Source organism: Mobula hypostoma, chromosome 26, assembly GCF_963921235.1.
Source record: "Mobula hypostoma chromosome 26, sMobHyp1.1, whole genome shotgun sequence".
NCBI lineage: Eukaryota > Metazoa > Chordata > Chondrichthyes > Myliobatiformes > Myliobatidae > Mobula > Mobula hypostoma.
The window spans coordinates 24,512,419-24,535,575 of NC_086122.1; the positions used below are offsets into that span (position 1 = coordinate 24,512,419).

The following is a 23,157-nucleotide window of genomic DNA, read 5'->3' on the forward strand; positions in this document are numbered from 1 at the left end:
GCCTACCACCTCCCTCATGGTTCCGCCTCCTTCTACTACCCACTGTGTTTTCCCCTATTCTTTCTTCACCTTTCCTACCTATCACCTCCCTGCTTCCCCTCCCCCACCCCTTTATCTTTCCCCTTACTGGTTTTTCACCTGGAACCTTCCAACCTTCTCCTTCCCACCCTCCTCCCACCTTCTTTATAGGGCCTCTGCCCCTTCCCCCTACAGTCCTGACGAAGGGTTCCGGCCCAAAACGTCGACTGATCGTTTCCATGGATGCTGCCTGACCTGCTGAGTTCCTCCAGCGTGTTGTGAGTGTTGCTTTGACCCCAGCATCTGCAGATTATTTTGTGTTTACCAATCAAGTTCAGCTAGGCCATATGGTTCTCTCAAGGCAATTCTTGATCATGATTGCTTTTGTCAAGGAATTAGTTGTGAATAGGAACATTAATCATGCATTGCATCACTCTAGCCCAGGTTCTGAACTGCCGCCAAAGGTGCATTTCTATTCCGCACTTCAAGATCATGATTAAAACTGCAGAATACCGCAGCAAAAATGCACGCTGTGTCCTTCTTTATGCCACTTCAAGTTAATGAATATGTATACAGATGAGTAGTTAATCACAGTGTTGAATTTTTTTTGAAGAGAAAAATCATTGGATAAAGCATGGCTGCAATTCCAATTCTCACCCAAACAAAATGTACACCTGAACTCTTGATATAATTTAGTTAAACCCTTTTCCTGTGTAAGCTGCAGCGTATGCACAAAGTGGAATTCATAAGCAATCCATATCGGTTCAAATATCACGTTCTGCTTTAATTGCTCCCTTTAATAATGCATGCAGATAAACAAGAATGTGGAATAAGCTGCTATTTCTTATCGTCACCCTCAGTAAAAGCTGAACAAGGTCCAATGATCAGGATTTACCAAACATGGTATCACAGGAGACTGGAAATTCAATTATAAATATATATCACAGCTAACAAAATGACAACGAATAGATCAAGAGTATACAACAGCCCATAGGTTAAAGCAAGGATTTTTATATCTAAAATACAGGTGCTGGAAATCCATAAGTCTCAGCGGATTAGGCAGCATCTGTGAAAAGAGAAACAGAGTTTACATTTCTGCTCTAAGTCCTGTCAGCAGCATTGAAGAAAAAATGAGAAAATGGTTTAAATTATGGAGAAGGTTGGGGGGGCGGGGGGGTGGGGGTTGGGAGGAATGAATAGGTCAAAGTGAACCAGTGATAAGGTGAGGCCAAGGTTACCAGGAAGGTAAGTTGTAGTGGTCCTCCAGATAGTGGGTTAATGGGGGTCAGTGGGGAGTAGTAATATAAATACAGAAATGTAGATTTTTGTGAAATAAAGAGTAATGTCTTGTGGAGTAGCACCTTCAGTCCAGGCATGATGCAGCCCAACAGACTCATTTTCAAATTTTACAACTTCTGCTAATTTGCTTTCTCTGCCTGCATCAGATTTGGTCTTTTCTTCTGTTGGTCACCCATCGGTGGTTCTGGCTCAGCTTTGCTCTTCATTAACAGAGTCCGACCCGCTGGGCTTCTTTCGTAGCTCTGCATCTCATAACATTTTAATCAGAATCAGATTTAATATCACCGGCATATGCCATGAGATGTGCTTTGTGGCAGCAGTACATTACAATACATTGACTGCAAAGCTATAAATTACAGTAAGGAGTATATATAAAAAAATAAATTAAACAAGTAAGTGTGAAATATTTATTATTGTGCTTTGTGCTTTCAAACTGTTCTGATTAACCCAATGGAGAGAAAAACACTACAATTTATCCCCATGGTAATCCCATCTTCACCCTGTTGTAGATTTTTACTTCGTCCTCTACATGCCTTCTCCCACCTTTCCTGTAAGTTAAAACTAACTTGTTTTTCTCTCATTCCCAGTGTTGATGAAGGTGCTTGACCAGAAATGTTAACTCTGTTTCTCTTTACACAGACACAGCCTGACCTGCTTGCCAACATTTGCTGTTTTTATTATCTTTAAACCTCATTTGTAAAAGTTAACAGAACTTTTGTTTGCACCAGTTCTTGGACCATTCAGCAAAGCTATTACTATGTACAAAATACATTGATAAAAGACGTTCATGTTGTCATAATCTCTTCTGGTTTGTCTCAGTAGACCTGTTTTAACTGGACGAGAATCCATCATTTGCAAACAAATTACTGTTTACAACAAGAAATTATGATCCAATGAGAAATTCTAATAAAGTTTCTCATTTCAGAGGCTGTTCTGTATTACCTCTAAGATTAATTTGCCAAGATGTTTTTCACACTAACTCTATAGAATAGATACTTGTTTCTTGAAATGGTGCTACAGAATTAAAAATCCATTGAAGAACTTATGCAACACAGTCATATATATATACTGTTATTCAAGTGAATGCATAAGAGGGCTGTTAACATTTTGAAATACTGGTTAAATTGACACAAAAGTCAGGAATATGTAGCAATATTTTCTTCAAGAAGAGTTGGCAAATGTGATTCTTAAATTCTGTAACATATCTGAAGTATCAGTAAAACGAAATGCTATGAGTAGGTGAATTAGGATCACTTGACGCCTAAAGGTGTAATCTCTTGGCAGAAGTCCCCTATTGCGTGAATCAAAATAAGTACCATCAGCTGGAGAGTTCTTCCTCTTTGCATAAGTTGTTGTTCTGAAAGTCTATTGTTCAGGCAGTCAAATATTTCACTCAGGCAAGGTGGGAGAGGTACTACATTCTGACCTGTATTTCTCACGAACAAACACTTGAAACCTGGGTTTTGATCTGTCCATCAGACTCCATGCTGCTCTCCAGAGATGCCGCCTGCTTCTTGCACCCAGACAAAATATTGAATGTTATACGGCGCATCTCTTTGCTCCTTAACACATAAACTATTGGATTCATGGTTGAATGTAGCAAGCACAGTATGCTGCAAAACGCAAACACCGTTTTGGTATCTTTGCTTACATCGGCAAATATATCATAAGTCATTAGAATCAAGGCTGGAGACCAAAAAGTAATCAAAATAATTAATATTAGGCCTAGTGTTTTGGCAAGCTTAATGTCCATACGTTTGTGTTCTAATTTTGCTTGATGTTTCCTTCTTTGTTTCTCCATGTAGACCGAATGAAAATGAGCCTTCAATAGAATATGTACATAGACATGAATTATTATAACTAACAGACAGGTTGTAAGCATTATCCAGCAGATTAAATAGGTTTCATCAACTAAAGGAAATAGCTGGGAACACGTAAAATGTGACCGACAGCAATTCCAACCCATCAAAGGAAGTAAGCCTATAAAAATAACCAATAGCCACATAACTAAGATACAATTCACTGCTTTCTTCTTTGTAATAATTGTCTTGTATTCAGAAGGCTTGTGAATGCATATGTACCTGTCAATAGCAGTGAGCAGCAAACTGCCCACTGAAGCTGAGAATGACACAATGACACATCCCAGTTTAAACAGAAATACTTGCGTGTTGTCCTTGCTCTTGACAACATGGAAGCTAATAAAACTGTAGACAAATACAGCACTTGCTATGAGATCAGCAGTGGCAAGGCTTGTGATAAATAAATAAGAGGGTCGTTTTCGGAGTTGTGGAGTCAAAAGTATCACACATATAATGAAAATGTTCTCCAAAACAGTAAAAGGCCCCACTATTGAACACAATGTGGCAACTATTTTCCTTTGGCTTTCTGTAAGGACTGCGAACTGTTCGATAAGCAAGACATCATGGCTACAAACTGTGTCCTCAGGTCTTGGAGTGTAAGAAACAGATACGTTGGAGTTGGATGTTGGAGTTGAATCATTTCCATTCATTTTCACAGGCAAGATATCTAAGTTTTATCCTTCGGAATTCTTCAGTGCTTCTAAAGAAGGTTTAATCTGATTGAGGACCTCTAAAGATAGATTTCAAAGAGGAATTTTCAGTCTTCTTTAAGCTCTTCGGCACCAATTCTCCACTCTATACCTAAAAAAGAGAGAGCATAAATTAATCACTAACGATGCTTTAATTTGACAATTTAATATATTAGGAAATTTGGAGGATACATATTAACGCAGTTAGATTATTTAAATTCTAGTTTTGTTCTCCAGAACTCAATTGAAAGCAACATCATTGCTGTCCCAGGAGGCTTGCAATATTTCTTGGGGATCAATAATGTTTCAGGTTTCTGGTCCTTAGTAACAACTGAACGATGCATCTCATGCAAAACTCTTTCTGTTTGTACTTTTTTTTCTTATCAGTTTTGACGTTACTTTACGATTTTATGCCTTTTGTAATATCACGAATAGTACAGTGAGACTTGCTATAGACATTGATGAGTTCAAGAAATGGTAGGAAGACAATGTTAGGAAAATGTTGTCAGGATAGATTCTATTAAGACAAGAGAGCTCATGAAGGATTTTCAAACACGGCATCCATGCTGCAGTGGTGGTTGTTCATTTTATTTCCCTCATTTTATTTCCCTCTTGCTGCATTTAGTTCTCAGCCACTACTGTTTGTTCCAAACTCTCTGTTGTCTCCTGGAAAGACCAGGCATTGCTATCAATGCAGTTGAAGCATAAGTAGATATAAAGTTGCTTTGGTGCATTGCCTGGGTTACTTTCAACTAAAACCACCAAATGAATTACCCTTTCCAAGGCTCTGTAATGATATGACTGAGCTCCAGTCAATTTCAGAGCAGATTTTATTTGATACTTTTGTATTTTTTATTTCTTCCTTAGGTGGTGCTAGACAATACAACATAATCATCCACCATCAATCCATTAGTCAAATACATAATAAATTTTATATGCATTAGTACTGATCAGATATATTAATGCAATGAAAAAGATTGCATTATCCAGACAAACTAAGGTTGCTTATGGTTTACAAATCGAAATAGCATTTGTTTAAGTCCCCCGACACTCAGGGATTTGAATGAAACAAAACCTAATTCATGTAGTTTAAATCTCAAATGTCTATCATCTTGCTTGGAAATGACATTTACAATATTTTATATATCGGGTTTACAGTACGAATGAGCTGGGTTCAATTCCTGCCGCTGTCTGTAAGGAGTTTGTATGTTCTCCCCGTGACTGTGTTGGTTTCCTCCCACAGTCCAAAGACGTGCTCTTTGGTAGGTGAATTGGTCATTGTAAATTGTCCCGTGATTAGGCTGGCGTTAAATCAGAGGTTGCTGGACGGCGAGTTTCCAAGGGCTGAAAGGGCCTGTTCTGCACTGTATCTAAATAAATAAATGAATAAACTAACTAACTAAAACAGGGCACACAGTTTAACTGCTTTTGGATCTTGTTTTCCAAAGAGAAACCAGGATTTTTTAACGGAAATATTAAATGTTATTTAAACTCCTTTCTAAACTCATGCAAGCACAGTACATCCTTTTACATTGGGACCGTCCAAATGCTGTGCATACACCAAATGATAAATCTCTGGTAACATTTTGCATATGCTTGCAACAGTGGGATCTCATTAAAGTTACATAGACCAGGGATAATTTTTAAAAGTAATGCAGTGGCACAAAATAATTAGTTATTTGTGCAACGTTCCACCAAAACAAAAGGTGAACATACAGCTAAAAAAAACCAGCCACGTATGTGCTATTTGTCAATTATTGTATTGATCTCTGACTCATTTTGCATACTCTCTTCATGAAGGATTTCTTAACAAGCAAATCCATAGACCCTTAATATACGGATATTAGCTATTAAACTGAGACAGATTTGTGATCTTCTGTATTTGGTTTAACAACAAGAGAAGTTGCTTGGATGGTATGTTGTTTTGGCTAAGAACACAGATGAAGGGAGTTTGGTGAGGGGAGTGGAAAACCCGACAGGATTGAAGAAGTTGACTCCTCTTGAGGTCCAGAATAAACAAAAACAGGGCAGTAAATGAGTTTTCTTTTGAACACAATGGAACAAGCAAAGAAGAAATTAGTGCTTCACTGTACTCAGAACTTCACAGGAACTAGGAGAGATATCTGGAGACACATTCGCCCTAATGGTTCCGTTAGAGTAAACGAAGAACAGAAATGTGAGAGAATTGAGTCAGACTAAGATAAGGGTTTGCAGATACAAGAGAAATTTTCATGTCTTCAGTGGATGTATGTTTATCAGTGGAAGTAACATAGGTATTGGATTTCTCTGAAGCAACTTTGACATTTTGGCAATATAGTTGTTCACAATATATTTCAAATGATTCAAAGGCTGTAAGTTTCAGCTAATTATTTTATTTCCATACTAAATTATATTTTGAGACAGGATGTTGAAGGAATTCCGAAGGTCTGGGATGATGATCGTGAAAATGCACAAAATCCACTGACAAATGTTCAAACGGAAATATAGCTTTCCTATTTTATTACAAGAGTCAAATCTGATGATGACTTATCTGGTCCCTAGAAAAGACTCAACTGAAAATAGAATCTGGAAATGCTGTAAATGCTCAGCAGGTTGGGCAGTATCTACAGAGAGAAAAATTGTGTTAATGTTTCAACTCAATAACCTTTTGTCAGAACTGATGAATGCACTGATAGCGCTGATGAAAATTTAATAATCTGAAATATTTCCTCACAGATGCTGCATTTTCTGGTTTTCTAAATTTCAAATTTTAGGTACTTTTTTATGCTCTTCAAAATCCTAATATGAAAGGACTGGTGTACAACCAAAAGAATTCCACCTCCATAACTTTCACAATTTGGTTCTCTTGAAAATTAGGGTTGGAGTTAGAGTGTATTAAAACATAGAACATTACGATACAGTATAGGCTATTCAGCCCAATTTATTGTGCTGACTTTTTAGCCTATTCCAAGATTAATCTAACCCTTCTTTCCCACTTAGACCACCATTTTCTTTATTCTGTAGGCTTAATACTCTCCTAAATGTTCCCAGTGTGTCTGAATTGCTCAACCTCTCCACCTAAGATGCTCTTCAGTCCAGTCAAGATCCTGGTAAGTTGGGGGACTGCTTCATCGAGCAGCTCTGCTCCATCTGCCTTAAAGCAGAGCTTCGCAGTGGCCAGACATTTTAATTCCGATTCCCATTCCCATTCCAACGTACTGGCCCATGGCCTCCTCTTGTGCCAAGATGAGGTCACCCTCAAGGTGGAGGAGCAGCACCTCATATTCCTTTTGGGTAGCCTCCATGATGGCATGAATATCAATTTCTCCTCCTGGTAAAAAAAATCTCTTCCCCCTCCCCTCTTCTTTTCCCCACTCAGGCCTCTTATCTCTTCTTACCTGCTTAGCAACTCCCCCTACTTCCCCTCTTCGTTCCCTTTCTCCTATGGTCCATTCTCCTCTCCTATCAAATTCCTTCCCCTCCAGCCCTTCACCTTCCCTTCCCCTCAGCTTTTTATTCTGTCATCTTCCCCCTTCCTCTCCAGTCCTGAAGAAGGGTCTCGGCCCAAAACATGGACTGCTTATTAATTTCCATAGATGCTGCCTGGCCTGCAGAGATCCTCTGCATTTTGTGTGTGTTGCTTTGGATTTCCAGCATCTGCAGAATTTCGTGTGTCTATCCTTCTAAATCTGCTCTTCACTCTCTCTGAAGCTTCCACAGCTTTTCTATATTGAGGTGACCAGAGATGAACACAATAATTGTGTATTGCTGATGAAAATGTTAAAGATAAAATCAGGTGTATTCATTAATTTCTATTTTGATTTCACATTTCCAGCATTTCCTTTGTTTTTTCCTCTATCGGTTTGGTGTACAATGTTCTAAACTTTCATTATAACATGCAAAATACATGACTGACTTTCCAATAAACATAAAATATCTCCTCTCATGGAGAATCTATGGCACAAAATGGTTTCTCTCTTAGTTTCAGATATCCTTAGAGGTCTTCAGCAGATGCATGTGATGGGTGATCTAATGACAACTAATTCAGAAATTCTGGCTCTGTTTTCCAAATATACCTTCATCCTATTTCATACTTTTCCACAAAATGAGGGTTGAAAATTTGCAGCCAGGCTTGGGGTGATCCATGGCAGAGTTAAATGAAAGTTTAGCATCTTTAAAAGATAATCACCAAGATTGTTTTACCCATTGCTTAACTAATACAGGCATTCTCCAGGTTATTGGCAGAGCCACATTCCTGGGAACTGTTTGTAAGTCAGAAGTGAACAATGCGGATACTGGCTTTTATTTCTGTTATGGCTAGGAGGGCGACCTTGCTTAAATGGAAGGAGGTTGCCCCCCCCCCAACACATGCTCAATGGTTATGCGATGTTGTCATGTTTAAATTTAGAGATTCGTTGTTCAATTTCTGATTCTAATCAAGATTTTCAAATGTTATGGGGCCCCTTTCTGAACTATTTTGAAAATCTTTGAATTGTTATTGTTATTAAAATATAGATCTGGGCTATTATTATAAAACACTGTATGGTAAAGTACTCTTTGTTTTTTTTTTAACCAATCAGCTTTGTCTTGGTAGTGGGTGTAAATTTTTTAAAATAATATAATTAACCATATTATTGTATTTCATAATTCAAATTATTTTATTTGATTGATCATGAATATGGGATACCATGATTGTATCAGTATGATTTATATATAGTGCATTATGTGCTACCTTATTTTGATTTATAATAATTATCCTTATGAATTCTGTATTTATGTATATGACATTTAATAAATTTAATAAAAGTATTGGAAAAAGAAAGACAGAAATGAGCAGAAGCAGTGTGCAGGAGAGGATCACAAAAACAGCTGTGACAGGAGAGCAAGCAGGTGAGGGAAGTACAGCCACTAGCCGCCTCACTGACTCAGAGATAAACGAATAGGTCTGCTCAGTGCTTCCAACTCTGCTTGGTTTGACCCAGCCCAGCCCTCCGATTGTTGCAGTTAGATGGTGGCGGTGGGGGGAGGTAATAGAATGCAACAGAAATGCCTCCTTCACACCCAGCAGAAGATGCTAACAGCCCTACAGCAGCCAGAAAATCCATTTTAATGATCTCCTAAATGTTTATCCTCATAAATCGGCTGCTCGGAACTGTAGGTTTCAGAAAAGAAACCAGCCGTCTCCACACAATTTGACTTGCTCATGTCTTCTATAGCACATTAGTTAACTCTGAACTTCACATTGAAGTACCCCAGCAAAATACTCAGTGAAAAATGATGAGAAATAAAAGAATACTAATTAACTGCCTTAGAAGATCAATGCATGAAATCAAGGTATAAAAGTTGTGAATCCAGTTTTGCCAAGCATTAACATCTAACAACTTCAGTCAAAGTTGAGAGACCCATTGAGCAGATATAGTCTGTGATGAATCCCAATTTATGTCACAACCACGGACTCTGCCGTGGAGCTTGGGAGCCCTCGCAGGCAGGCAGCTGAAAATGTGTCCTTCAATCACGCTCGTGAGAATGCACATTATAGCCAACTGGCTATATTTAACTACTTTCATTCACTCCAGAGGACCCAGGCTGGTGGTGTAGTGGCATCAGTGCCGGCTTCAGACGAAAGGTCCTGAGTTCAAATCCAGCCAGCTCCCCTGCACGCTTTCCATCTGTGCTGGGTTACAAGCTGGTTGGAAACTCACCCAGCAGAAGGCAATGGCAAACCACTGCTGTAACTTGCCTCGTACATGGTTCCCCATTACATAAGAGAGGCGTGGAGGGAAATCATTTGCTAACCGAAGAAACTCTGGATGCGATGTACCTTTTCTTTCCATTCACTAAAGAGACGGACGTGAACATCTCCAACCAAAAGAATCTACAGTCCTCCATTTGATGTTCAATAACATTCTTTGTAAGTATTCCCTTACAGTCAGAACATAGAATATAGAACAGTACAGCACAGTGGAGGCCCTTTGACCCACAATGTCATGCCGAGCTTTTAACCTATACTAAGATCAATCTGGGGTGTCTAGGGAGGGGTAGCACCTCTGGTGGGGAGGGCCTGCCGTGCCCTTTTTCAGGGCAGCTCGTCCACCTTCGGTTCCCACCTGGCGCTCAGCTCTCACCTGTTACTCCAAGTAGCTGTAACACGCGCAGCGGCCACACCCTGGTAAACCGTCTCGGCAGACAGGCCAAACCAGGTGAGGGTAGCCGACGGGTCTCGACCCTCGGTGAGTTAGGGGATCTATCTGTCCCAGCGTGTGAAGTCTGGCCCTGGCAGACTGAGCGGGGGAGACCAATTAATGGTCCAACGGTCAAGAAGGCAGGCCAGCAGGCGTTGGTGGAGCGCTAAGAGCACGACAAGGCACTTAGACGTCCTGGTCATCCACCGCAAGAGGTGGTGATCTCTTTAAACTCACCTGGAAGAAGGCAAAGGCAAACCACTGCTGTAACCTGCCACGAACATGACTTCGCAATATGTCAGAGCGGCGTGGAGGGAAATCATCTGCCAACTGGAAATTCCAGATGCGACCTAACGACGAAGATCAATCTAACCCTTCTGTCCTGCACAGTCTTCCATGTTTTTCAATATCCATGAACCTAATTCAGAGTTTCTTAATTGACCCTAATGTATCTGCTTCTACCACGACCGCTGGCAGGCTATTCCAAGCACCCAGCCCTCGCTGTAAAAAAAGTATATCTGTCATTCCCACCCCCCCCATACTTTCCTCCAATCAACTAAAAATCATGATCCCTGGTATTAGCCACCATCTCCCCAAGCAAAATTATATGGCCATCCACTCAATCTATACCTGTTGTCATACTGTACATCTCCATTAAGTTGCTCCTTTGCTTGAAAGAGGAAAGCCCTCTCCTGCTCCATTTTTCCTCTCTTGCTCATCCTGGTAAGTCTTTACTGCGCCCTCTCTAATGCTTCTACATCCTTCCTATAGGGAGGTAACCAGAGCTGAACGCAATACACCAAGTGAGCTATGACTTCTTTCCACCTCACATATGTGGTTCTGAGGGGTCTTATGAACCTTATATAGGATCTTCTAGACTCTGTCACAGTGGGGATAGAAGAGAGAGCAGGTGAGAGATTAGATTAGATTAGATTATGAGGACACGCAGTCCTCTTTTATTGTCATTTAGTAATGCATGCATTAAGAAATGATACAATGTTCCTCCAATATGATATGACAGAAACACAAGACAAACCAAGATTAAAAAACTGACAAAAACCACATAATTATAACATATAGTTACAACAGTGCAAAGCAATACCGTAATTTGATAAAGAACAAACAATGGGCACGGTAAAAAAAGTCTCAAAGTCTCTCGAAAGTCCCATGATCTCACGCAGATGTGGTAGAAGGAAAAAAACTCTCCCCGCCATGAACCTCCAGCGCCGCAAACTTGCAGATGCAGCACCCTGGAAGCACCCGACCACAGTCGACTCTTGAGTCCACCCGAAAACTTCGAGCCTCCGACCAGTCCTCCAATACCGAGCACCGAGCACCATCTCTGCCGAGCGCTTCGACCCCAGCCCCAGCAACAGGCAATAGGCAAAGCCGAGGATTTGGGGCCTTCCCCTCCGGAGATTCTCGATCGCACAGTAGTAGCGGCAGCGAAGCAGGCATTTCAGAAGTTTCTCCAGGTGTTCCTCCGTGCTTCTCCCGGCTGTCTCCATCAAATCAGGATTGTGCACGGCATCCTACTTAACAAATACGATATCATTTCGGAGCGGCCGTGTGCGTTGCGCCGTGCTGTCATCTCCCCTGTGGAGGAGATGGAGGGGACCATCCACCATTTTTGATAGACTTATGTGTGCTCCCCATGAAGAAACTCACTGACTTCTGAGATGCACCTTCTTCACTTGGATCGGTTATAAGTCAGGAATTGCTCTAAGGCAGTGAGCACACGACATTTCTTCACGGGGGGGGGGCTTGAGAGCATCCTCAAAGCATCCACTCTGTACTCCCGGTAAATTGTTGCTATATTGGAGCTCAGAGAAGTGTGTTTGCTTCTGGAGTCTGGAACCAGCCGTGCAAGCAATATGGCTCATCCACTGAAGCTGGCTAAATACAACATAAACCTCAGTGCCGGGAAGGTTAGTCTTGGAGAGGACGCTGCCAATAGTATGCTTATTCTGTTAATGTATTTGGAGGTTTTGTGGAGTTCCTGTTGATTTCATCCATTGATAGATGTTTCCATGTTTCCAAAGAATTCAGAAGGCAGTGGTTGTTGCTAGGGGTTACCAAGCGCTTGGTGGCAGGTTTGAGGTCTTGATCTTCAAATATTCAGATCCTCAGAGAGCAAAGACCATGATAACGCACTTGGAGGGGCAACGGAGGTTGTCACTGATGTCTGTTTTTACGGAAAGATTGCACTTGCAATACGGACCATTGTGGGCAATTTTTATGGATGTGGCTAGATGGTGCTGGAGAGAGGTGACACTTTGGTGGTGGCTAACAGGCAGATAGACTCAGTTCCCACTTTATTAGGTACATCTGTACATCTGCTCACTAATGCAATTTTGAAATCATCCAGTCACATTGCAGGCATGGTCAAGAGGTTCATTTGTTGTTCAGAGAACTAACTGGGGAAGAAATATGACCCAAATGACTTTGACTGTGGAAAGATTTTTGGTGCTAGACGGGGTGCTTTGAGTATATCTAAAATTGCAGGTCCCCTTGGATTTTCATGCACAACAGTGTTCAGAGTTCACAGAGAATAGTTGAGAAAATCAAAAGAAAACCTCTGGTGTGTGGCAATTCTGTGGGTGAAAACGCCTTGTTAATGAGAGAGGTCAGAGGAGAATGGCCAGACTTGTTCAAGGCGACAGTATCTGAAATAACCATGTGTACAACAGTGGTGTGCAGAGGAGCACCTCTGAACGCAGAGCACGTCGAACCTTGAAGTGGACGGACTCAGGCCGCGGAAGACCATGAACCTACAGAAACGCACCCTGGCATCTTTATTAGATAAGGCTCTGGGAACTACTGCAGTAAATGATGTGCTTTTAAGCCAGTTAAGTGTGTTGACGATCCCACGAATATTTTACGGACTAGGCAGTCTCAGCAGAGCCAGCCGCCCTCAAGGCGAGCACAGAATCTGGAAGCATCGTGGAGAGCTCCATTGTGCCAGAAAATGTGGTCACCAAGGAGGACATCAAGATTGAAGCATAGGGGCTCCAGGTCACCCCCACCCACCTCCTGTCCAGCATCCTTCTGGACAATATACAAACGCTGGAGAACAAGAGGAAACCGGAGAGCAGGATTGCTTTATCAGGGGCAATTAAGGTTCTGCTCTATGGTCTGTTTCACGGAAACACGGCTCAAGCCAACTCTCCTGGTATGCCGAGCAAGGACCAGAATGCAGCGTTAGGTAGGGGAAAAGGCAGAGAGGCTTGCTTTATAATCATCTCATCTTGGTGTACGGGTGTAGAGGAAATGACTCATTTCTGATCCCCTGCCCTGGAACAACTGGAAGTGAAGTGCCCATCGTCCTAACCACGCCAAGAAAATTCATCCGATCTGCGATCTACACCTTACCTCCGGCAGGCATCAAGCTAGCTCTCAAGGAACTATAATCAACAAGAACGAACAGGCATACCTCAACATCAAAGTGGAAGAGTTTAATCAGGTTAGTCTGTAGAAATTTCTACCTAAATTTCGAAGTTTTCGGATGCACTGACTCAGAGTTGGCTGTGGTTGGGTGCTTCCAATGCATCGACAGTTGTCGGTGCCTGGAGGTTTATGGCAGAGAGAGTTTCTCCCTTCTGCCGCCTGCTATCGGGGACTATCGGGAGTTGATTGGAACTTTGAGACTTTTTTTTACCGTTCCCATGGTCTGCTCTTTATCAAATTATGGTATTGCTTTGCACTGCTGTAACTATATGTTATAATTATGTGGTCTTGTCAGTGCTAGTCTTTGGTTGTCTTGGTTTTTTTGTGATATCACTCTGGAGGAACATTGTATCATTTCTTAATGCATGCATTTCTAAATGACAATAAACGAGGACTGAATGTCCTCATAATCTAATCTAACTACCATCAAAACATCATCCGCAATATAGAGGACTCAACATACTCGGCCACTGCTCTGCCGATGTCAAGAATGTTTACTTCCTCATTCCTAGACTGCACTTTAGGTCCAACCATTTGGTTCTGCATCTTCTGCCTTTGTGCAGACAGAGACTGAAGGTAACGAGGACTGTGAAAAAACTGGGCACGAGAGGCGGAGGAGCCAACTCAGAATTGCTTCGTGCCGGAGGACTGAGCTATATTCATCAGCCAGCCTAAATATGCCGAGGCTGTCACCATATTCATAAGGACAAGTATAGACGAGTGTGATACCCCCACGGAAAAAAAATCGTTTCCCCCAACTAGAAGATCCATAATCTGTTGAGCGCTCGATAATTTAGTGCCGGTGACCCAAAAGTCATAAGTTGTCTAGGTATCACCTCGGAAAGCCATTGTGGGCGTAATAAGGGGTAATTTCGAACTAAATTGGAATCACCGACGGACACTCGACAGCTGTACCAGGGTCTGCACAATATTATTTCATACAAGACAAATACACCTCAAGTTGAGTGGGTTGAGTGGGATCTGGGATCAGCCATGATAGAATGGCGGAGCAGACTCGACGGGCCGAATGGCCTGGTTCTGCTCCTATATCTTATGGTCTTATGGCCTAGGCGGCATCGCTGGGCCTCTGCTCTAGTCCTTGTGATCGTGTATTCCATCACAGCCCCAAAGCCATATCCAAGTTCACCGATGATGCTCCAGTTATTGGACAAATCACCGAGTCAGCGTACAGAAACGAGATAGGACTCCCAATGGAGTGGCGCCGCAAGAACAACTTCTCGCTTGACGTTGGTAACAGGAAAGAGCTGATTGTTGACTATAGGAAGGGGGAGGAGGGCGGACATCCACCAGCTACATTGGTGAATCGACGATGGAGAGACTCAGCCGATTTTAATTCCCCTGTGTTGGCGTATCGGATGACCTATCTTGGGTCCAACACATCAAAGCAATCACAAGGAAGGTGCGACAGAGTCTTCGCAATCTTAGGAGATTAAGGAGGAACGAATTTCTACCTTCGGGGGGTGCGTAAAGGAAACACTTCAAAGAAAACATCAAAATCAGCCTGATGAAATTCAGCATTACGTCAAAAAAGTGGGAAGACTTTGCACTCAATAGATACATCGAGAGGAAATCTGTTCAAGAGGGAGCTGTGCTACTACATGAAAACAACTTCCAATGTGCGCAGTGAACAAGGGGAAGCTGGGAAAGATGGCTCGGAAAAGCCAAAAGACCCAAGCACTAAAAGAAAAACAGCCACTGCTACTCTTGCCCACGCTGCACCAGAATATGTGGATTCGGTTTCTGCCTATACAGTCACTCGAGGCCCCACCAGTAGACAATCCCAGAGGAGAACATCTTACTCCAATCGAGTGATCGCACTAATACCACTACTAGTATGGCAACTCAAATGCACAGGAATGTATGCTGCGGCAGAGAGCTGGAGATTCAGCACAATACTTCACAGGCACATCCTTCCCCACCATCAGCCGTATCTTCATCAGATGACGTCTTAAGAAAGCAATCTCAGTCACATAGAAACATAGAAAATAGGTGCAGGAGTAGGCTATTCGGCCCTTCGAGCCTGCACCGCCATTCAGAACGATCATGGCTGATCATCCAACTCAGAACCCTGTACCTGCCTTCTCTCCATACCCCCGATCCCTTTAGTCACAAGGGCCATATCTAACTCCCTCTTAAATATAGCCAATGAACTGGCCTCAACTGTTTCCTGTGGCAGAGAATTCCACAGATTCACCACTCTCTGTGTGAAGAAGATTTTCCTCATCTTGGTCCTAAAAGGCTTCCCCTTTATCCTCAAACTGTGACCCCTCGTTCTGGACTTCCCCAACATCGGGAACAATCTTCCTACATCTAGCCTGTCCAATCCCTTTAGAATTTTGTACGTTTCAATAAGATCCCCCCTCAATCTTCTAAATTCCAGAGAGTATAAGCCTAGCTGATCCAGTCTTTCATCATATGAAAGTCCTGCCATCCCAGGAATCAATCTGGTGAACCTTCTTTGTACTCCCTCTATGGCAAGAATGTCTTTCCTCAGATTAGGGGACCAAAACTGCACACAATACTCTAGGTGTGGTCTCACCAAGGCCTTGTACAACTGCAGTAGTACCTCCCTGCTCCTGTACTCGAATCCTCTTGCTAAGAATGCCAGCATACCATTCACCTTTTTCACCGCCTGCTGTACCTGCATGCCCACTTTCAATGACTGGTGTACAAGGTCACCAACCAGGCCAAGCCATCTTCTCGCCATCTACTATCAGGCGTGAGGTACAGACGCCTGAAGTCCCGCACCAGAACAGCCTCTTTCCTTCGACCATTCTTTTCTTAAAACCAACCTGTAACTACCTCAGTATTGCAATACTATTAACCACTTTGCTTACAGTAGACGTCTTTTTTTTCCAATTGTTCTTTCTTGTATAATTTGCTTGTTTCTTGTGATCGTTGTGTCACACTTTGTCCACGTGATGCTACTGCAAGTAAGTTTTACATTGCACTGTGTAGACATATAGTTGTACGTATAGTAATAAACTTAACTTTGACCTTGGAGGGTGTTCCATCTTTTCAATTGTCCCACTTTCATGCCAGAGACAGTGCTGAGCTGCGGTGGCATCTTGTGGGTGTTCAGTGTGTGGCCTATTCTCTCATTGACCTTAGTGAACAAATCAACTTGTATCCCAGTGCTGTACTGCATTAGGTGTTACTATACCCCAGAGTGTCTGCAGATGACAACTCGATGACAGAGGTTTGAGTGACCTAGGGGTAGAGTGGAGTTGGAGATCGAAAGTTTTCCCATTCTTCCTGTGAATTAGTTCCACTCCGATAGAAAATTTAGTGGATATGGGAAGCAATATTTATTAATTCATCCATCCATCCATTTATTTATTTATTAATTCATTTTATCTTTCTATCTATCTAGCTGGGTACAGTGTAAATTGGGTCCTTTCAGCCCTTTGAGCCACTCCGCCCAGCAATCCCCCGATTTAATCTGTTACGTACCCCGTAACTGGGTTGCCAAACCAGCAGAAATGGATCACTCAGTTGGAGTCTGGAGTACTAGAACTAAGAAAGTTTTATTAAAGAAACAAGCAACACAGTAATCGAAAGGATAATAAATGCAACAATTCAACAATGATAACCACACATGTGCACAGAATTAAGATAACAGCATCAATCAAGCTCTATCGTTGTCTAGGGGTAAATGACCAATTTCAAAATGACTCAAAGTTCAGTCCAGTTTAGTAGTTCAGTTCGCAGTAATCGTTGTCATGGCGATGGACAAGGTGGGGAAGAGAGACATAGAATAGGAACAACTCATCATTCAGCACAGCTTCACTCACAGACCAGCGGGATGGCTCACAAACAGCATTTGGGCGGGTCCTTGGTGATGTCACCTGAGGTCACCGACTGTGACCCCTCCTCCAGATGCGGTCGATCCTCTGCAGTGAACCCGGCACCCAGGCAAGGGCGGACACACACCGGGTTCCCGCTGATCGTACCTTTCCACCCTGTGCGTTGTCTGGCACTTCTCACCCACTCGTGAGAAGCGTACCGCTTCCAGGGTCTCGTTACCTCGGGTGGCGTGTGTGTCTGTCTTAGCGAACCTGTCCCTTTTTATCCCCCTGCTGGGGTATCGCCTGTCCATCACTTCAAACAGTTCAGGGTTCAAAGGGGGGAGCCGCTCCAGACAGCTCTTCCTCCCACATCCCTTCATTACACATCTCCAGACGCTGCTCCATTGTTCCTTATCTCTCCTTCCCCTAAGGGCAGGTGGCAGACCAACTGCTGATGCCACTGATGCTAGCCCAGGCCAGCAAACATCTTAATTTGATGTGTATTCTCGTAACAAATCCTAGCCTAATCACGGGACAATTTACAATGACCAGTGAATGGTCGTTCATTGTGTACGTCTTTGGACTGCACAATCCTTCACGGAAACCGGAACACCCGAAGGAAACCCACGAGGTCACAGGGAGAACGTACAAGCTCCTTACAGGCAGGTCGAATTGAACCCAAGTCGCTGATACTGTAGAGCGTTGTGCTGACCACTATGCTACTGTGCCGCTCCAAATGGATTAGGATCATTACATGGACTAGTATCATGACAGAACGAGGGGTCACAGTTTAAGGAATGGCGGTGCAGGCTCAAAGGGCCGAAGGGCCTACTCCTGCACCTATTTTCTATGTTTCTATGACAAATATCATATTCTGTCCTATTGCAGGACAAAAAGTCGAGAACGGTAGGTAAAGGAATAGTCCTTACGAGGCAGGAATAAAATATTTTGTATTTATTTATTCGTTTATTTGCTTGTTTTTAGTTATTGAGCGTGGAATAGGCCCTTCCAACTTTTTGAGCTGCACTGTCCAGCAATTGCCCCAATTCAATCCTAACCTAATTGCCGGACAATTTACAATTGACAATGAACCTACCCATCGTTCCATCTTTGGGCTGTGGGAAGAAACCAGGACACCCAGTGGAAACCCACGCAGTCATGGGGAGAATGTACAGGCAGCGGTGGGAATTGAACCCAGGTCTCTAGCGCTGTGAAGCATTGCGCTGACCACTACACTACCGTCACAAACAACAGAAAATCTGCAGATGCTGGAAATGCAAGCAACACACACACACAAAATGCCGGAGGAACTCAGCAGGCCAGGCAGCATCTATGGATAAAAGTACAGTAGACGCTTCGGGACTGGGGAAAAAAAAAGCTGAGGGGTAGATTTAAAAGGTGGCGGGAGGGGAGAGAGGAACACAAGGTGACTGGTGAAACCTGAGGGGGAAGGGATGAAGTAAAGAGCTGGGAAGTCGATTGGGGAAGGAGCTACAGGGTCTCGGCCGGAAACGTCGACTGTACTCATTTCCACAGATGCTGCCTGGCTTAACCTTTTGCTGGAGTTCCTCTAGCACTTTGTGTGTGTTGACTACCCTGCCGTGCCGACCAAATGGACTAGTGTCATTACAAATATCCTGAACTATAGCAGCAAAAAGTTTGGGGGGGGGGAGTGGGGTGAAGAAATAGCCCAACAAGATGGGGATGAAATAATTTAATATGCCTTGGTGCCTACAGCAGTATTAACTCTGCAGAAGTTTCATACCACGCAGGTAATGCGGTCGACTTGATTGGTTTCTCATCACTAGCCTGAGCTTCTACAATTCTATCCGTGGTAAAACTATCCGTACCAAATACAACCGACCAGGCTCTTGATGCCTGTCACCCAAAAGATTAAGCCAGACATTGGAACTCGATCGCCTTTTCAAATCTTCCACTGTCCTGACTGATTAATTGTCATTAATCCTCAATATTGCTGATTTAACTCCTCGTTTTTTTTTGGCAGTTTCTTTTTGTGAACGGTATAACCTCTGCATAGCTTAATGCAATGTACCCTCATCCCTGAGTTCCCCGGCCCTTTGCCCAACTGAAACGTGCAGGTTCACGAGAGAGAGAAAAAAAATGAATTATGATGTGAGCATGTTGAGGCTGGGATCACTTAAGTATCAGTTTGACAACGGGTTTTCCAGCCTTCAAGATTGGATACAATCCTAATCAAGTACTCAGAAATCTGGGGATCTGCTCAAAGCAAGCACTGGCCCAGTCCAAAGATTGTTTTTCCAAGGAGAGCGTCTTCCTCTTTCCCAATAACCAAAGCAAACAGAACTTGACTCAGCAATTCTTTTCATTCCAAGTGTTCTTTGTGAGGAAGGTATCTGTTTTCTCACCGAACGAAAAGGACCCATAGGATTGACTGCCCAGATAAAAAAAATCGTCTGCTTACGGAGAAGACGCGCTCTCTCCTCCGATGCCCGGAAGAAACGCGGGAGGAGGTCCAGGGCAGAGCGAGATGCAGTACAGTATGTGAAGCGTTCAAGTGGACAGCCGCTGGCGAGGAGATCAAATAAAGTTGGCACCTCATCCGCGGCCCTCCGTATAGGATGAGGATCCTGTCAAAGTTTCTGGCCCGTTCTCTTATTTTCATCGCAGAATTGGTTCATAAATTACTGTCCCCGAGTCTGAGGTGAACCCAAATGATCTGCGAGAGCGGAAGCAGGTCCCATGTTAAAGAGCGTCGCCACGGAGATTGCTTCCCTTCCTTTAATCCCGCGACAGTTCTGGAGGCAAAGGCGACCCTTGCCCATCGCAGTCCTTCGGTCCAACACGGATCGAACCTCCCTGGACCTCCCCTAGACTGAAGCCAGCGAGTAAAACCAGCGGCAGTCGCCATTCTTTTGAGTGTGAACAACCAACACCCAGCGGTGAAGATCTGCTTTCTCTTTTTTAACTTTAAATCACCTGTCCAGCTATTCATATCACTTAGAATTAAATCCCGCTGGAACCCGGAGCGGTATCCAAGTTCAGTCCTGTTCAGCTGCTTCAATGACGCGGTATGTGAGTCAACGTTTCAAATGAAAGGTCAACGGCCTGAAATGTTAACCCTTTCTCTCTCACATATGGTGCCTGACCTCTGATTATTCTCACTTTTTTTTTCCATTTCCATTTTCCTCGTGGGCCGCATTTGCACTCGGCGTATCTGAACTGTAATTTCAGCGCATAAAACATGTCAATTCTAAACGAGCCTTATCACTCGCGAATAGACTTATTTTTTTAAAAAAAAGGGCACGATGCAAACACATAAAATATTAGAGGAACTCAGCGGGTCAGACAGCATCTATGGAGGAAAATGACAATTGGCGTTTCGGCCGAGACACTCTTTATTAGTTCCTCCAGCATGTTATGTGTGTTTATATACTTGAGGTGTTCATTATTCACAATTATAGAGTGAAATGTATTTAAAACAGCATCAATTCTTCGGTAGGAAAGCAATGTTCTTCGTTTTATTTCCTGCACGGCGATTTCCTACCATTCTCGCATTCGGCGCTTCTGTCCAAACGCGCATCTAATTTGCCCAGAATGTCATCTCGGAGCACAAAGACTTGGCAGGCGATTCGGGGCTACAATCATCGCCACCGATCTGTTAGATTGGAGCAGTTTCACCATTTCTCCGTTATCTCTATCTCCCAGCTCAGCCAGTGTCTCGTCCTGAAGAAATGTCAAGGCTGCGGTCTTGTGAATTAACAGGAACTTGTCCGGCTTTTGAAAAGGTTCATTTTGACCCGCAAGGGGCTGCGGATGCTGGAATCCGGGGGCGGGGGGCACCTGCTGAAGGAACTCAGCGGTTGAGCAGCATCTGTAGAAAGGGGTTGGTGGTGAGGGGGGCGGCGAAGGGCATGTCGACGCTTTGGTTCGAAACCACAGCCCACAGCGCCCGTGAGCTGAGAGTACCGCTTCCATTACAAGCTCTAACGGAGCGATCATATGCAGCACACACACAGTCACGACCTTCATCTCGGATCGTGAGGACCAAAGAGTCGTCCCGAAGGCACAAATTCTTCCCGGGTGGTGCAGGAACCTCAAACCAACTTCTCGCTTGTCACGGCGCCGCCGAGGAATACAGCGCTTAAAATCGGCACGTAAAACTGTCCATAAAATTCAGTGTGCCAATCTTAGATTTCCGAAAATCGAAGTTAGTAACTAATCATGCCTCACCATGGGATCGAAATTCTTACTTTATAACGAGTCTTTTAAAAATGTAAGCATCTGCTCAAATTTTTTTTTGCCATTTTTTCGACGAAATATGTACTCACGAGAGCAGAGCAGAACAGAAGCAGATTTCAGTACATTTTAATAACTGATATTTATTCTTACCTGATTACACTCTTGAGTGGCCCATGTCTATCACCGTGTCCGGAGACAACTAATAGCCCCCGAGGAACGTGAAAGTGGGTCCTGAGCGTCTGACAGGTAACGCTGGGATCCCGGTACCAATCCCTTCGCTTCTGTCGTCGCCCTCCGACCGCTTGCTGCTGCTCGGTCGAATCCAGCTCACTGTGTGCGAGTTCCTCTTTCCCTCTCCCGCCCTTACCTCAGGTCCGGGTCCTGCTCTCTTCTGAGTGACTCTCGCACTCTGTCTGCAAGCCTGACTTTTCACAGGTTTAAAAGGGAAATTCCCCGATACCACACCCTGTCACTAGAACACCACCATTAAGGATGCGCCTGTCCCTGCGCGCAAACCTGTTCTCACAGGGCAACGCGCACCGGAAAACCAGAGAGGCACACTACCAACCGAACTGTTCTGACTGGTTTACTAACCTCGCCTCTCGCATCGCAACCAGCCAGTTATGTGTCTCCCTGCGAACTCATAGGCAGGACTCACTCTGAAAGGTCAAAGGAAAATTCGCTGTAGATAGAGTTTGCCTCTGCTGCCTGAGGATGGGGGCACCGGGCTCCAGAGACGGTTAACTCTTGATTGGACCATTCTCACCAATCAGTGGCTGAACTGCTTTAAAAAGAGCGCGGCGTCCCGTTACAGCATCAACACAGAAACGGGCTTTCGGCTCACCAGCCTATGCTAAATCTCAAATAGCCACCCACACTAAGTACATCAGGAACACTTAAAAATAGCCTGTGATTCAAGTGCACATCGAGACCCATTACTTGAATGTTGTGAGGTACCTGTCTCCACCAGCCCCTCCTGCAATGCAAACCAGATTCCAGCCATCCCATGAGTGAGAAGATCCTCTTTAGAACCTCTATAAAATTCTTAACCCTTACTCTCTTGGTTTTGTCGCCACGCTCACGGGAAACATTTCTTGTTATCTATCCTCTTTGTGTGGCGCGTGGCCAAGTGGTCAGGGCGTTGGACTAGCAAGTTAATGGTCGTGAGTTCGAGCCCCAGCCGAGTCGACGTGTTGTATCCCTGAGCAAGACGCTTAACCACACAATGCTCCAGTCCACCCAGCTGAAAATGGGTACCGGCAAAATGCTGGGGGTGAACCTCGCGATAGACTGGCGCCCTATCGGGGCGGGGGGCGGGGAGTCTTGTACATTCTGTCACTTCACGCCACAGAAACCAACATAAGCACTGGCCTGATGAGCCTATAAGGCTCGGGCTGACTTTAATTTAACTTTAATCCTCTTTGTGCTGTTCATAATTCCATACGCCTCGATCAAGCTCCTCTGCTCTCAGGAAAACAAACCCAGCAAACAAACTCTGTTGAAAGCCAAAATGCTGGGAATCTGAAAAAAAATTTCTGGTAAATAATGATCTAATTCCCATATTATGGGAATATTGAAGTCATTGCCAAGGTGTAAATGGGCACCTGAAGGATGTTGAGAGAAGTACTTATAAGAGACTGAGTGGAATAAGAAA

General features: G+C 43.6%; 1 protein-coding gene across 2 annotated transcripts; it reads right to left on the reverse strand.

Moving 5' to 3' along the window:
- Positions 1-801: 801 nt before the first annotated feature.
- Positions 802-22,117, reverse strand: cnr2 (cannabinoid receptor 2). 2 transcript variants are annotated; one of them, XM_063033568.1, is made up of 2 exons: positions 22,098-22,117; positions 802-3,977 (listed from the first exon to the last, which is right to left on the reverse strand). In XM_063033568.1, exon 2 carries the CDS (start codon positions 3,824-3,826, stop codon positions 2,753-2,755), a length of 1,074 nt encoding a protein of 357 aa, XP_062889638.1. In that variant the 5' UTR covers positions 3,827-3,977; positions 22,098-22,117; the 3' UTR covers positions 802-2,752. The 2 variants fall into 2 exon arrangements, with proteins under 2 accessions (XP_062889638.1, XP_062889636.1); XM_063033566.1 differs by lacking the exon at positions 22,098-22,117 and adding an exon at positions 21,654-21,882.
- Positions 22,118-23,157: the final 1,040 nt, after the last annotated feature.